This window comes from Salvelinus namaycush, chromosome 37 (assembly GCF_016432855.1).
Source record: "Salvelinus namaycush isolate Seneca chromosome 37, SaNama_1.0, whole genome shotgun sequence".
In the NCBI taxonomy this organism is placed as follows: Eukaryota; Metazoa; Chordata; class Actinopteri; order Salmoniformes; family Salmonidae; genus Salvelinus; species Salvelinus namaycush.
Window position 1 is genome coordinate 26,894,316 of NC_052343.1, and position 12,365 is coordinate 26,906,680.

Below are 12,365 nucleotides of genomic sequence, written 5' to 3' on the forward strand. Positions count from 1 at the left end.
CAACTAATTTACAATTTAGTAAAAGGATTCTGAGATGAAAACAGATTTTTTTCCACAAATGTTTTCTTTAAAATCTATCAAAACAGTTCACATGTTCTGGTACAGTGTCTCATTACAGAGGCATCACATTGCATTGGAAAAATGTTGATTATTTTAATTTAATCAAGTGATCACAACTCAGTCCAAATAAGCATTCAGCACCCAGTGATCCTTCTCAGGCAGGAGTGAGGAGGCGTGAACAGTACCTAATTTTAGTGAGGCGTTTAAATACATGCCCGTTAGAAAATCTAAAAAAATATGTACAGCAGAGGAGGCTGGTGGAAGGAGCTATAGAAGGATGGGCTCAATGTAATGGCTGGAATATATGGAACGGAGTCAAATAAGTTGTTTTCATGTCTTTGGTACCATTTAATCGATTCCATTCCAGCCATTACAATGCGCATGTCCTCCTATAGCTCCTGTCACCAGCCTCCTCTGATGTATACTAACAAAATACTAAGCTACATAGTCATGTTGATTCAGTTATAACAACCAGCCAATACCGAAAGTAACAGCTTCCCCAACAGAAATACTTTGGAGGAACTGTAACTAAATACAATATCATACTGAACATAATTGTGATGAATTCTACTTAGAAATTCATAATAACTAGGTAGTTCAGGTGACATAGATTATATAGACACGTAAACAGTAAGCCTGCAGGAATACATTTTCATAATATAATCTCATTAAAATGCCCCCATGCAAAACCATACAGGATATAGTAATGTGCTTCAAAACCAAAACATCCACTATCCCAAAATGCACCACGATGCCAGTGTCTGTCTATTGCTCCTCCAAAAACCAAGGGATTATATGAGTCCAAACAAGAAAATTAAGATGAAAAAAATATTACACCAAAAAAGGAGTGAGCGAGAGCAGTGGGGGAGATAGGAGAGAGGGAGCAGAGTGCAATGTGAAAGGAAGAAACAAATGGCAAAGAAAAAAATAGCAAAAGTGAAAAATATCTTAAATTGAAAATCAAAGTGAATGCAGATAAATATGAATGCAAATCAAAATACAGATCCTAATATGCAGAAATGAAAACACAGGTATTATTAGCATTATAATATAGGAAGGCTGATAGAAAGAGATGTGCATAATGTCTTCAGAGCGACGATAAATAATAAATTAAACAAAAAGATAAAGTGAACAAGGCAGGAACTTGCGCAAAAAGCTTGGGTTGGGGTGAGGAGTGGGAGCTGGGAGGCATAGTGCCGGGCAGGGTCAAAGTTGAATGTTCTAAATGTCAGTTTGGGGTCACGGTGCTGCTTTTTTCTGCCAAAGGTTAAAGATCATTACTCAAGATTCCGAGGGGGCATGTATTAATAAGTGGGGTAGAAACAGAGGGAGAGGGATAGAGAGACACATTCACACACACACACAGAGAGAGAGAGAGAGAGAGAGAGAGAGAGAGAGAGAGAGAGAGAGAGAGAGAGAGAGAGAGAGAGAGAGAGAGAGAGAGAGAGAGAGAGAGAGAGAGAGAGAGAGAGAGAGAGAGAGAGAGAGAGAGAGAGAGAGAGAGAGAGAGAGAGAGAGAGAGAGAGAGAGAGAGAGAGAGAGAGAGAGAGAGAGAGATTCACACAAACACATAGAGTACATACAGGCTACTGCTGTGTTGTTATATACTGGCTTCCCATGGCAGCATGGTTCACACAAACACCACCTCCTCATCATCCTCACACACACACACACCAGAAACAGGCTTTGGGGAAGTGGGACAGTGAAGAGAGGGGAGGGGGAGTGGAAGAAAGGGGTGGGTGGGTTGGGTTGGATGTTGGTGTCATGTCACGATGCAAAATTGATTTCTGAACCTGGCCGATATTTCGGAGGGGGAGGGGTCACCCGTTCAGCCTCCCCTGTTGACCCCACCTCCATGATGTGTGGCGGCGTCTCAACTTTCCCCGAAAATCAGGACGGACCTTGTAAGTCAGGGGCTCTAGTGATGGAATATATAAATGTGGCCATAAAAGTCAGTTATGACATCAGAAAGAGCTGCTGAGGCAGGGAAAAGGACTTCATAGTCACAATGCATTGACCTTTATTCACCATTCACCTCTGTCTTTGTCTAGAGTAATAACCTACAGTATATAAAGCCTACCAGGACACTGGACATAAACATACATGTACATGTTTTCCTCATTATAAGTTCATAAACTGGGCATTGTTCCTTATGAAAATACATAAGATCCCATCAAATACATGTCATTTTGTGCTGTAGGCTATATGAAAATAAATAGTAGGAAATATTACATTGAATCCTGATAACTTACTTAATAACTTATGCCATACAATATACCAAAATACATTTAAATTATAATCCTACATTTAAATACTGTGTTGTGTTTTTAACTTCTCCTTTCTCAACTTTCTTTACCCCGACCCCCTACCAGTAACCCGGTGCATGATCTTACACAGACATACTGCATGTTAACGGCTTTGGGATTAGCTGCTCTATTTCCAGATAAATGGGAGAGGGAAAGAGAGAGATGGGGGGGATTCACATTCAAAAATGAATCTCCTCTCAGCTGCCCCTATCTGCTCTGCTGGATGTCAGAGGATATTCCCCTACATGGGCACAGGAGTGGAGTTGGGGAGCTAAACATAGAAGTAGCAGGGTCCTCTGTGTGTGTTCCATGTTACTGACAAAGAATTTCCTCAAACTTTGTATGACATGTTGTCGTTGATTAGAATAAAATCCCCTCCTAGAAATATGTTACAAACAACATGTGATTCCCCCATATACACATACAGTAGCTACATATCTTGACTAACTTTCCTGGACACTACTTCTATAGTCCCACACCTCCAGTCTATCATGTTGTTCTTACCGTGCTAATGGCTGCCAGAGTGTCAGCCCCTTCGTGTTGCGGGCCCTGATAGACTCTGAGCTGGTGATGCTCCTGGTACTCTGAGTTGGGGTGGGCGGAACTATAGTCTAGAGGAGGAAGTCTGCCTGCAGGTGTGGGAGGAGCTTGTCCTGGTAGAGGGTATGAGGGAGGCTGGGCATAGACCTGGGGGAGGGTGGGGTCACCACTGCTGGGGCCAGCCTCCTGGCCAGGGCCTCCCTGTGATTGGATGAGAGAAGAGAATCAGTCAATAATCAATCAAAATAACATTGTCATAGTATCTATCCAACCTAGCTGTAGGATAAACCATATTGAAATTGTAATAGTGTGTGTGACTCTTGTTATAAGAAACAAAATAATCAATTACTATCACCACATATTCATGAATTACATTAAAAATAGACCTTTTTGATTCACAGCATACATTCATTGACAATGTGTGTGTGACTGCCCATAGAATCATCTCTAATGTAAGCACAAAGACCTCAGGATTCATAAAAGTCATTTTCTCTGAGTCTTTGAGTCTACAATATCACCTGGGAAATGTCTTATGGTTGAGTGGTGCTGGGCAGCTTAGATTTGCACATCTGGTACAAAACTTGAGGACCTTAAGAAAGATCCACACAACAAACCCATACCTACAGTACAGCTCACTGTGATACGCATACTATTCCTTTTGAGTATTCATTCAGGATTCAGCATGCTTTGGAAAAGAGTATCTGGCAAATATCCAATACTTTACCACTTATGCCAAAACAGTGCACCTACAAACACGTAATTGTAATGAAAAATCAACTCAGCACGAAACTGATTCCAGACTAATACCTTCAACATCATCATGATTATCTAATCAATGTACCAAATCCATTCCAATCCATTGTTTCTTCAATGTACCAAAAATAAACAGCAAGAAAGCAGAGAGTTCACACAGTGATGTGACCAATTCTCACACAATAAAAAGTGATAGTGGTGACACAGACACAACAGGAGAATAGATGATAGTCTTACCCCGTCACTGCATATCTGATTCTCTGGTACATTGTCCAACAACTGCCACATGTTTTAATGCCGGCTTCCACCCGCCCACTACACCATAAGTTCTACTTAACCACCAATCGCATGACAGGAGTTCTGGGAGGAGGGGGAGCTGGGGTGGCTATGCCAGCTGTGGTCATTTGTACCTGTCAATAACCTTTAACCGCCTCCCCTCCTCACAGAAACACACAAAAAAATTAGGAGAGCTACACAAAAATTTGTAATTTCTACATTAAAAGCTAATACTGTAGCCGTACTTCAACTTGCCCACTAAAAGGTCACCTCTAAGAATACTATCCTTATTATTACCCTGTAATTGCTGACGTACTGCCTTGTAAATATTCCTATGCCTTGTAAATACTCATATCATTCCAATACCTTCTTTTTGACCAGACTCTTTGAAGAGACAAAAGCAGGAAGGAAACATTTGGGTAGTTTTATATCTTTCACATTAAAACACATTAATAAACCCTTATATCTCTACTCTGAAACTGAGCAGAGGTCAACCAGAAGATTGGCAGAGCTATTAGTAGATTTTTATGTTGTCCTTTACAGTTGTAAACATAGTAAGTGTCACAAGGTCTAAAGGCCTATATATCAGACTGGCTGTAATTTAATACAAATTCATGTTGTTCTCTCCAACCTCTTCTCCTCCTCCCCCCCCTCTCTCTATCTGTCCATCAGCTGTTCCACTTATCGGATGGGGGGAGATAGGACTGATGGTGAAATTGAAGAGGGCGAAGTGGAGGGAAGGTATGAAAGCTGATCTGATCATTTAAACCTTGTACGATCAGCTGATTCTGATACGTAACACAGGGAGAGTGTCCTACATTCTCATAGGTCTAACAAGACAGTGTGGCTACTGCAGGTAAAACCGCAGCATCAAAGGTCTTACTATACTAAGATATGAACTAACAATCACACTTGTCTTTTCCTACTAGCACTGACTTTGCTGATTACTTCATTTATTGAGGAACAACGTAGTTGCTATGACTGATGTGTGGTTGTCCCACCTAGCTATCTTAAGATGAATGCACTAACTGTAAGTCACTCTGGATAAGAGCATCTGCTAAATGACTAACATGTAAATGTAATGTAAAATATAAGATATACTATCTTAGTTCACTAGGAGTGGAAAAAGAACACCTTGTCTGTGTAGGTCTCAGATTCTTCCTATCAAACATCAGGGGTTTCAGTACAAAGTTCAGGATTTCTCTACACCGACCACACAGGTGTTCCTCCTATACTTCTGAATTCTTACTTTAGAAATTCCACTGGGAGATGGTCAGAAGTGAGACTGATACCATCTTGAATGTATTAGGTCTCTAGAATAGATTTACAGGCATATCATTGACAAGGTTAGTCATTTAGCAGATCATCTTACATAGTGCTTTCAAATGGGCCAAAACAACAACCATGTAAAAAATCATAGTAAAACCTTTAAAAATAAAATGTTTTTATATGTACTACTCTGCATCCTGTCTGCTAATATTGGAAGGCATGAGTGTTGTATATCTGGGTTTATTCCAGGGTTGACGCATAATAATTCAGAAACTGTCCTTTTAGCTTTCACATGGCAGATCCTGCCAATCAGTTACACACAGTCACTGGGCCATGTTAGAGGACATGTCAACACCGACACACATGCCTGTATTGTGTCCCCCGCCCCACCTCACCCCCCAATATCTGACCTTCCCAAGCTCACACCATACATGGAGAGTGTCTGACAGGGGGAGATAATAGAATCTATTTGATACTAGCACTGGCCACCTTCACACACTCTCTCTCTCTCTCTTTGTCTCCCACTCCCAGTACAGTATTACATTGTCAGCAAAGAAACATTATACACAGTATCTCTCCATGTGTCTCAACTTTATTCCTTGCAGTCTTTTTTTGATTTCCATTTGTTCCCCTCTGTCCTTCCTCCCCCTATTCAGCTGTCAGGTCTCAGGGTCAAAGGTCACCGGCTCTGAGACAGGTGGTTGCTGGGACAGCTGCTGGAGGATTTACACTCCGAAGACAACAGGAAACTGCTGATGTGCCCTTTAAGAGGGCTCATAAATCCGGGGATACAAATGCACAGACAAAAACACTCACACTCACACCCTATGGCCTACTATATTCAGTATCTTTCCATGACTGACCAGGTGAATCCAGGCGAAAGCTATGCTACCTTATTGATGTCACCTGTTAAAACCACTTAAGTCAGTGTAAATGAAGGGGAGAAGACTGGTTAAAGAAGGATTTGTAAGCCTTGGGACAACTGAGACATGGATTGTGTCGGTGTGCCATTCAGAGGGTGAATGACAAGACAAAATATTTAATAACGGGTTATGGTAGTAGGTGCCAGGCGCACAGGTTTGAGTGTGTCAAGAACCGCAAAGCTGCTGGATTTCACGCTCAACAGTTTCCTATGTGTATCAAGAATGGTCGACCACCCAAAACACATCCAGCCAATTTGGCACAACTGTGGGAAACACTGGAGTCAGCACAGCCAGAAGAGGACTGGCCACCCCTCATAGCCTGGTTCCTCTCTAGGTTTCTTCCTAGGTTTTGGCCTTTCTAGGGAGTTTTTCCTAACCACCGTGCTTCTACACCTGCATTGCTTGCTGTTTGGGGTTTTAGGCTGGATTTCTGTACAGCACTTCGAGATATTAGCTGATGTACGAAGGGCTATATAAATAAATTTGATTTGATTTGATTTCCAACATCCCTGTGGAATGCTTTTGACACCTTGTAGAGTCCATGCCCCGACAAATTGAGGCTGTTCTGAGGGCAAAAGGGGGTGCAACTCAATATTAGGAAGGTGTTCCTAATGATTTGTACACTTAGTGTATATTACATACAGAATACAGTAATATGGAATGATCACAAACACAGATCGTCAGACATTTTACTCCGCTGGTATGTTCTGATCATAGCACAGTACACTGGTCCTCATCCCCCTACTCAAGCTACACACTATCAGGATATCAGTGTCACCCTTATCTGCATGACAGGGGAGCCTTCTCTCTCTCTGTGTTAATCTACTTTTCAAGGAACAGGCTAAAAATACAGGGGCTGTGACACAGAGAGACAAGGAAGACAGATTCCAGACACACATCATATCTGTGCTGGCATTCACCAACGGGTTGTCAGGGACTCACGGAACACACACACACACACACACACACACACACACACACACACACACACACACACACACACACACACACACACACACACACACACACACACACACACACACACACACACACACACACACACACACACACACACACACACACAAAACCACCTGCTGGCACCACTGAGACCTGCAGATTAAATATAACTGCCAGTGTGTCATTGCATTTAAAACAAATGGGTTTGGCCCTATCAACAGTATTTAGGCCTAGATGCAGCTGTTTGCAATCTCATGACACAAATCTACACTGGCAACCAGTTGCTGTGAACAACCACATAATTTTGCTGTGAACTACTCTGAACTAAACATCATAATTTGGATTATTTTGAAATCTAGTTCAATAAACCACTTTGCTATCATCATCATGACAAACACAAACAGTATCATTTATAATGTGTAATACTGGGCCTGAATACATTTAATCTGAATGTCCCTTTCCATTTCACAAACAGACCTGTTGTTTGTGTCATGATGACATGTCATTCCCCGGGCCAGTGATTCAGCATATCCAGTGACTCAAAACCAAACTATCTCAATGACGCTTGAGATGAGAGCCATGTATACAGAATTCAATGGGGCCATGTTTGCACCAACAGCTATGCAGGATAGTTTGCTGATCTCTGTATGTGGCTCTGGGTCTACTGACAGAGTACCAAGAAAGACATCCAATGCTACACACCCAGCATAAAACATGGTAGGAACAAGGAGAGAGACAGAGGTAGATTACCTGTACTAGGCTGGGGTAACATTGGGGACCCTGGGGATAGACGGGCAGTCCGTAAGGCTGAAGAATCATTGTAGGAGAAGAGAGCATGGTGCATAGCCCGAAAACCACCAGGAGAGAGGGAACGGTGGAGAGATGGGAGGACAAGAGAGGGTGAAGGGGGAAAGGGAGAGAATGTTATGTTCAGAGGAGATGAAAAAATAAGGCAGGAAAATCTAATAAGAGAGTAGAATCCAAGTGATGAAAACACAGAAGGTCCAAGTGAATGAGAGGAAGAGCTGTAAAGTCAGAAGGATAACTGTCAACAGTCAACCTCTCAGTTAAAAAAAATTAAAACAAACACCCTAAACTAAGAAAGTCAGCCCGTCTAGGTAGGAAGACAGGATATGGCAGAGAAGTTAGAAAGAACACTGCTGTGTGTCTGTCAGCCTGTCAGTTGGTCGGCCTGACAGACAGAAACACATGTAAAGGGTCCCGTTTCAGGATGTTATAAATAGTCCCTGTCTCTCTCTCTCTCTGCCACCTCCACCCCCTCTCTATCAATCTGTCAATTAGCCTACTACTAGGTACCATATGCACGCTCTTCTGTTGTGAGTGCACGTGCAACATGTCGTTTGAGTGGGTGTGGTGGTTAGTAGGCTATCACTTTTCTAAAAGCATTAGCTACCCTTACACAAAAAAATGAATGAATCAACACACAGACCATTTGTTGTGTGTACATCTTTGCTCTCTGTCTCCCAGTAGCACTGACAGTGGTGGCTGTCAGAGATTTGTGACAGCTGGGTCTCTCTCTCTCTCTCTCTCTCTCACACACACACACACACACACACACACACACACACACACACACACACACACACACACACACACACACACACACACACACACACACACACACACACACACACACAGAGCCCCAACATAGGATGCCGGGCTAACACACATTACGTTACACATTTTTTTTCCTAAACAATGTTCAATAACCGAACAGAGGCCTACACAACAGCTCACAAAATAATACATGGCATACCTAGGTGATCCAACGTTCATTCCGTGTAGTACACTAGACTAGATAGTTGTTTGAAAAGTTAGTTGTTCTTGTTCAGCAAGTAAACAGAAACGGTTTTAGTTTGACGAACAAAGCTGTAGTTTTAAAGTTGAACAACAGATGGAGGTATTTCACCAACTGCTGCTTTGAAGTGGTGTCGTCACATATTTTTGGGAAATGTAGTTCGCGGGATCCATATAAATATTGGAGAAATCCAATTTGACTTCCTCTTTATCACACTGGCCTGTGGAACACAGGTAATAACTTATTATGCGCTTTAGTCTGTCTTGTTTTTCCATAGAAGTAGGGTCGCAATGTTGAGAAGTAATGTATTTATACGTTTAGTTGTGCATTTCAGTAACACCGACCAACATCTTTTGTACATTTTTGGCATTACTTCTGCCTTATTCGGTCATGTCAGTCGTACACGCACTGTACAACGTGGTTAGCACGCTAACGTTAGCTAACTAGCAAGAGTGACATCGCCGGTGAGGCCTGACCTTACTGTGCTGTAGATGTCGCTGCATCTTGACGTTACTGTGCTGTAGATGTCTCTGCATCTTCTCGAAAGCTTTACACTTTATCAAACTATATTTACAATGTGCAGTTGTATAGGGGGGGGGTCCTTAGACAATTTATATTATTTATATGAATCCGTTGACGCTGGTTAAATAGCTAACAAGTTCCCACTGTTGGTTTCGCTAGCCAAGTTACGGAATACCACTGTCGGTGAACTGACCCTGATCCATACAATTAAATCTACTTATATTTTGCTAATAGCGTAACTGCCTTATTAAAAATGTTAAGTATTACTGTGTGTATGACTTAAAGATGGTCTGCAGAATAATTAACATGGGTTGAAATTCAGTATAATCACTTGTGTAATCGCAATGTTGGAACTAAACAGCTAGATCAATTCTTATTCCTCAGGAATTTTGATCCACCATGCCCGTTGCCAGGAGTTGGGTTTGTCGCAAGACATACGTCACCCCCCGCCGCCCCTTCGAGAAGTCTCGTCTCGACCAGGAGCTTAAACTTATCGGTATGTGTGCAAATAGCAGGTTTTGATTTTATTGAATCTGCTGGTCTCTAAATACCATGTATTTTTTAAGTAAATTCACTTTAATCTCTCTCAGGGGAGTATGGTCTGAGGAACAAGCGTGAGGTGTGGAGGGTGAAGTTCACCCTGGCCAAGATCCGCAAGGCCGCCAGAGAGCTGCTCACTCTGGATGAGAAGGACCCCAAGCGTCTTTTTGAAGGTACGCCACAGCTAGATTGTTCTCTGAGCTATATTTTGACTGTTCGTAAAAGTCCCTTGAGCTGTTAGTTAGTGAGATATCGGCCAATGATTTAAATATTCGATATTCAGATTGTCTGTGGTGTCAGGAATTCCTCGTGAATGAGGCCGTCAGTCAGATTTCCAGATGCCTTAAATCGGGGATAATCCGATTTTACGCTAAGAGGTCCAGATTACTCCTGGTTCTGTTCTACCTGAATTAATTGCACCCACCTGGGGTTCCAGGTCTCAATCAGTCCCTGATGAGGGCCCTATGTTGTGATCAGTGACTGAAAATTGCTGCATCCTGTCTCCTAGGTAACGCCCTGCTCAGGCGTCTGGTGAGGATCGGTGTGCTGGATGAGGGCAAGATGAAGCTCGATTACATCCTGGGCCTGAAGGTGGAGGACTTCTTGGAGAGGAGGCTCCAGACTCAGGTCTTCAAGCTGGGCCTTGCTAAGAGCATCCACCACGCCCGAGTTCTCATCCGCCAGAGGCACATCCGGTAAGCTGTTGATGGTCACTAGATGGCCATGCTAGAAAGGACAAGTCGGTAGATCATTACACTGGTCTGTTATTTTAAACAGGCTCTATGATGAACTTGTGACTGGCTGTTAAACCATTTGTAACATGTACATGTCTAAAATTATCTCACATGCCTACACTAACTGTTCAGTTAACTATTATGAGTTGAAACTGCACAACTCATGAGTTACTTTCTCAATCCTTAGAGGGCCTCACAAACGATAGCTCATCCCTGAGTGTGGTTTAACATTTCAGCAAGGTCAATTCGGTAACAAACCGTATACCTTGTCTATGACTGCCCAGAGCCAATCCTGCCCATCAAGAGTGGGCAAACAGTTTCAGCAAAGTCAATGCAGTAACAAACTGTATACCTTGTCTATAAGACTGCCCAGAGCCAAGCGAGAGGCAGACTGCTACTGTCTTATTTGCTGACAGGTAATGTATGGAGGATTGCACCTCGGGCAGATATGTGGACCAATGGTCACGGCAAACTCTCAAGTGTATTTGACTTGTAAGGCAATCGCATGGTCTTCAATTTAGTTTGGTAAGAGTACTTTACCTCATCAGGCAGGCCGATGATTAAAATTAATATTCAGACTTCCTGTGGTGTCAAGAATTCCTCGTGAATGAGGCCTGTCATTGATGCCAAACTATTCTAGATTGTTATTTGTCTATGCTATTAAATGGGGAGGAACAAACCACTCATTGAGGTGTCCTTTCTCCCTCCAGTGTGCGCAAGCAGGTAGTCAACATCCCCTCCTTCGTGGTGCGCCTGGACAGCCAGAAGCACATTGACTTCTCCCTGCGTTCACCATACGGTGGCGGACGCCCCGGCCGTGTCAAGAGAAAGAATGCCAAGAAGGGCCAGGGTGGTGCTGGAGGAGCTGATGAGGAAGAGGAGGATTAAAATGGAGGCTGACTGGGGGTGTTTGTGTCTGACACTTCCTGTTTTTCAATAATAAAAACATTATTTGACCACAATTTTAAGTGATTTTTACTTGATATGTTGTGGGAACTGACGCTAGTTAAGGCCTCTGCACAATAATTGACTACACAATGGCTACATTAGGGTTATAGATGTGTGATTGCTGGACATTTATAGGGATAATGTAATTCTGACTTTTGCTCGGTTGGCTATTGGAAGTGACAACTAATCAAATGTTCACATGCTTTGTAAACAGGTATAGACTAATTGAACTGCTTGCTTATGGGCTGTTCACAACAGTGGAGAGAAATAAATGAAAAATAGCACGTTACTAACCATAACTTGGCTAGAGATATGGTACCAGGTTGATGTGCAGGGGTATTAAGGAATTGAAGTAGATGGTAAGTGACTAGGCAATGGAATGAATGGTGACATGTCAAGAAAGCAAAAAAGGTGAATGCAGATTAACTAGCTATTGGTTAACTAATTAGCAGCTGGACAGCTTGTGGGTAGGAGCTGTGCAGTGTCTTGTTGGTTCCAGACTTGGTGCATCACTTTTCCCTGTTATCAGACCTGGGACTTGGGTGGCTGGAGTCTTAACAATTTTTAGGGCCTTCCTCTGACACCGCCTGGGTTAGAGGTCCTGGATGGCAGGGAGCTCGGCCCAAGTTATATACTGGTCCATACGCACTACCCTCTAGTCTTGCGGTTGGATGCTGAGCAGTTACCATACCGAGTGGTGATGCAGCCAGTCAAGATG

At 42.7% G+C, this 12,365-nt stretch overlaps 2 protein-coding genes across 2 annotated transcripts in view; one reads left to right on the plus strand and one right to left on the minus strand.

Moving 5' to 3' along the window:
• The window catches only part of LOC120031257 (RNA binding protein fox-1 homolog 1-like), a 14,666-nt gene extending 6,745 nt beyond the window's left edge, over positions 1–7,921 (minus strand). Inside the window, exons 1-2 of the mRNA XM_038976933.1 lie at positions 7,835–7,921; positions 2,871–3,107 (exon numbers count right to left, since the gene is read on the minus strand). Coding sequence (XP_038832861.1) covers positions 2,871–3,107; positions 7,835–7,921 — 324 coding nt within the window. The remainder of the gene's footprint in view (positions 1–2,870; positions 3,108–7,834) is intronic.
• A 1,136-nt stretch (positions 7,922–9,057) lies between these two features.
• LOC120031000 (40S ribosomal protein S9) lies at positions 9,058–11,661 on the plus strand. Its single transcript, XM_038976511.1, has 5 exons — positions 9,058–9,136; positions 9,810–9,921; positions 10,016–10,138; positions 10,474–10,660; positions 11,410–11,661. Exons 2-5 carry the CDS (start codon positions 9,825–9,827, stop codon positions 11,585–11,587), a joined length of 585 nt encoding a protein of 194 aa, XP_038832439.1. The 5' UTR covers positions 9,058–9,136; positions 9,810–9,824; the 3' UTR covers positions 11,588–11,661.
• Positions 11,662–12,365: the final 704 nt, after the last annotated feature.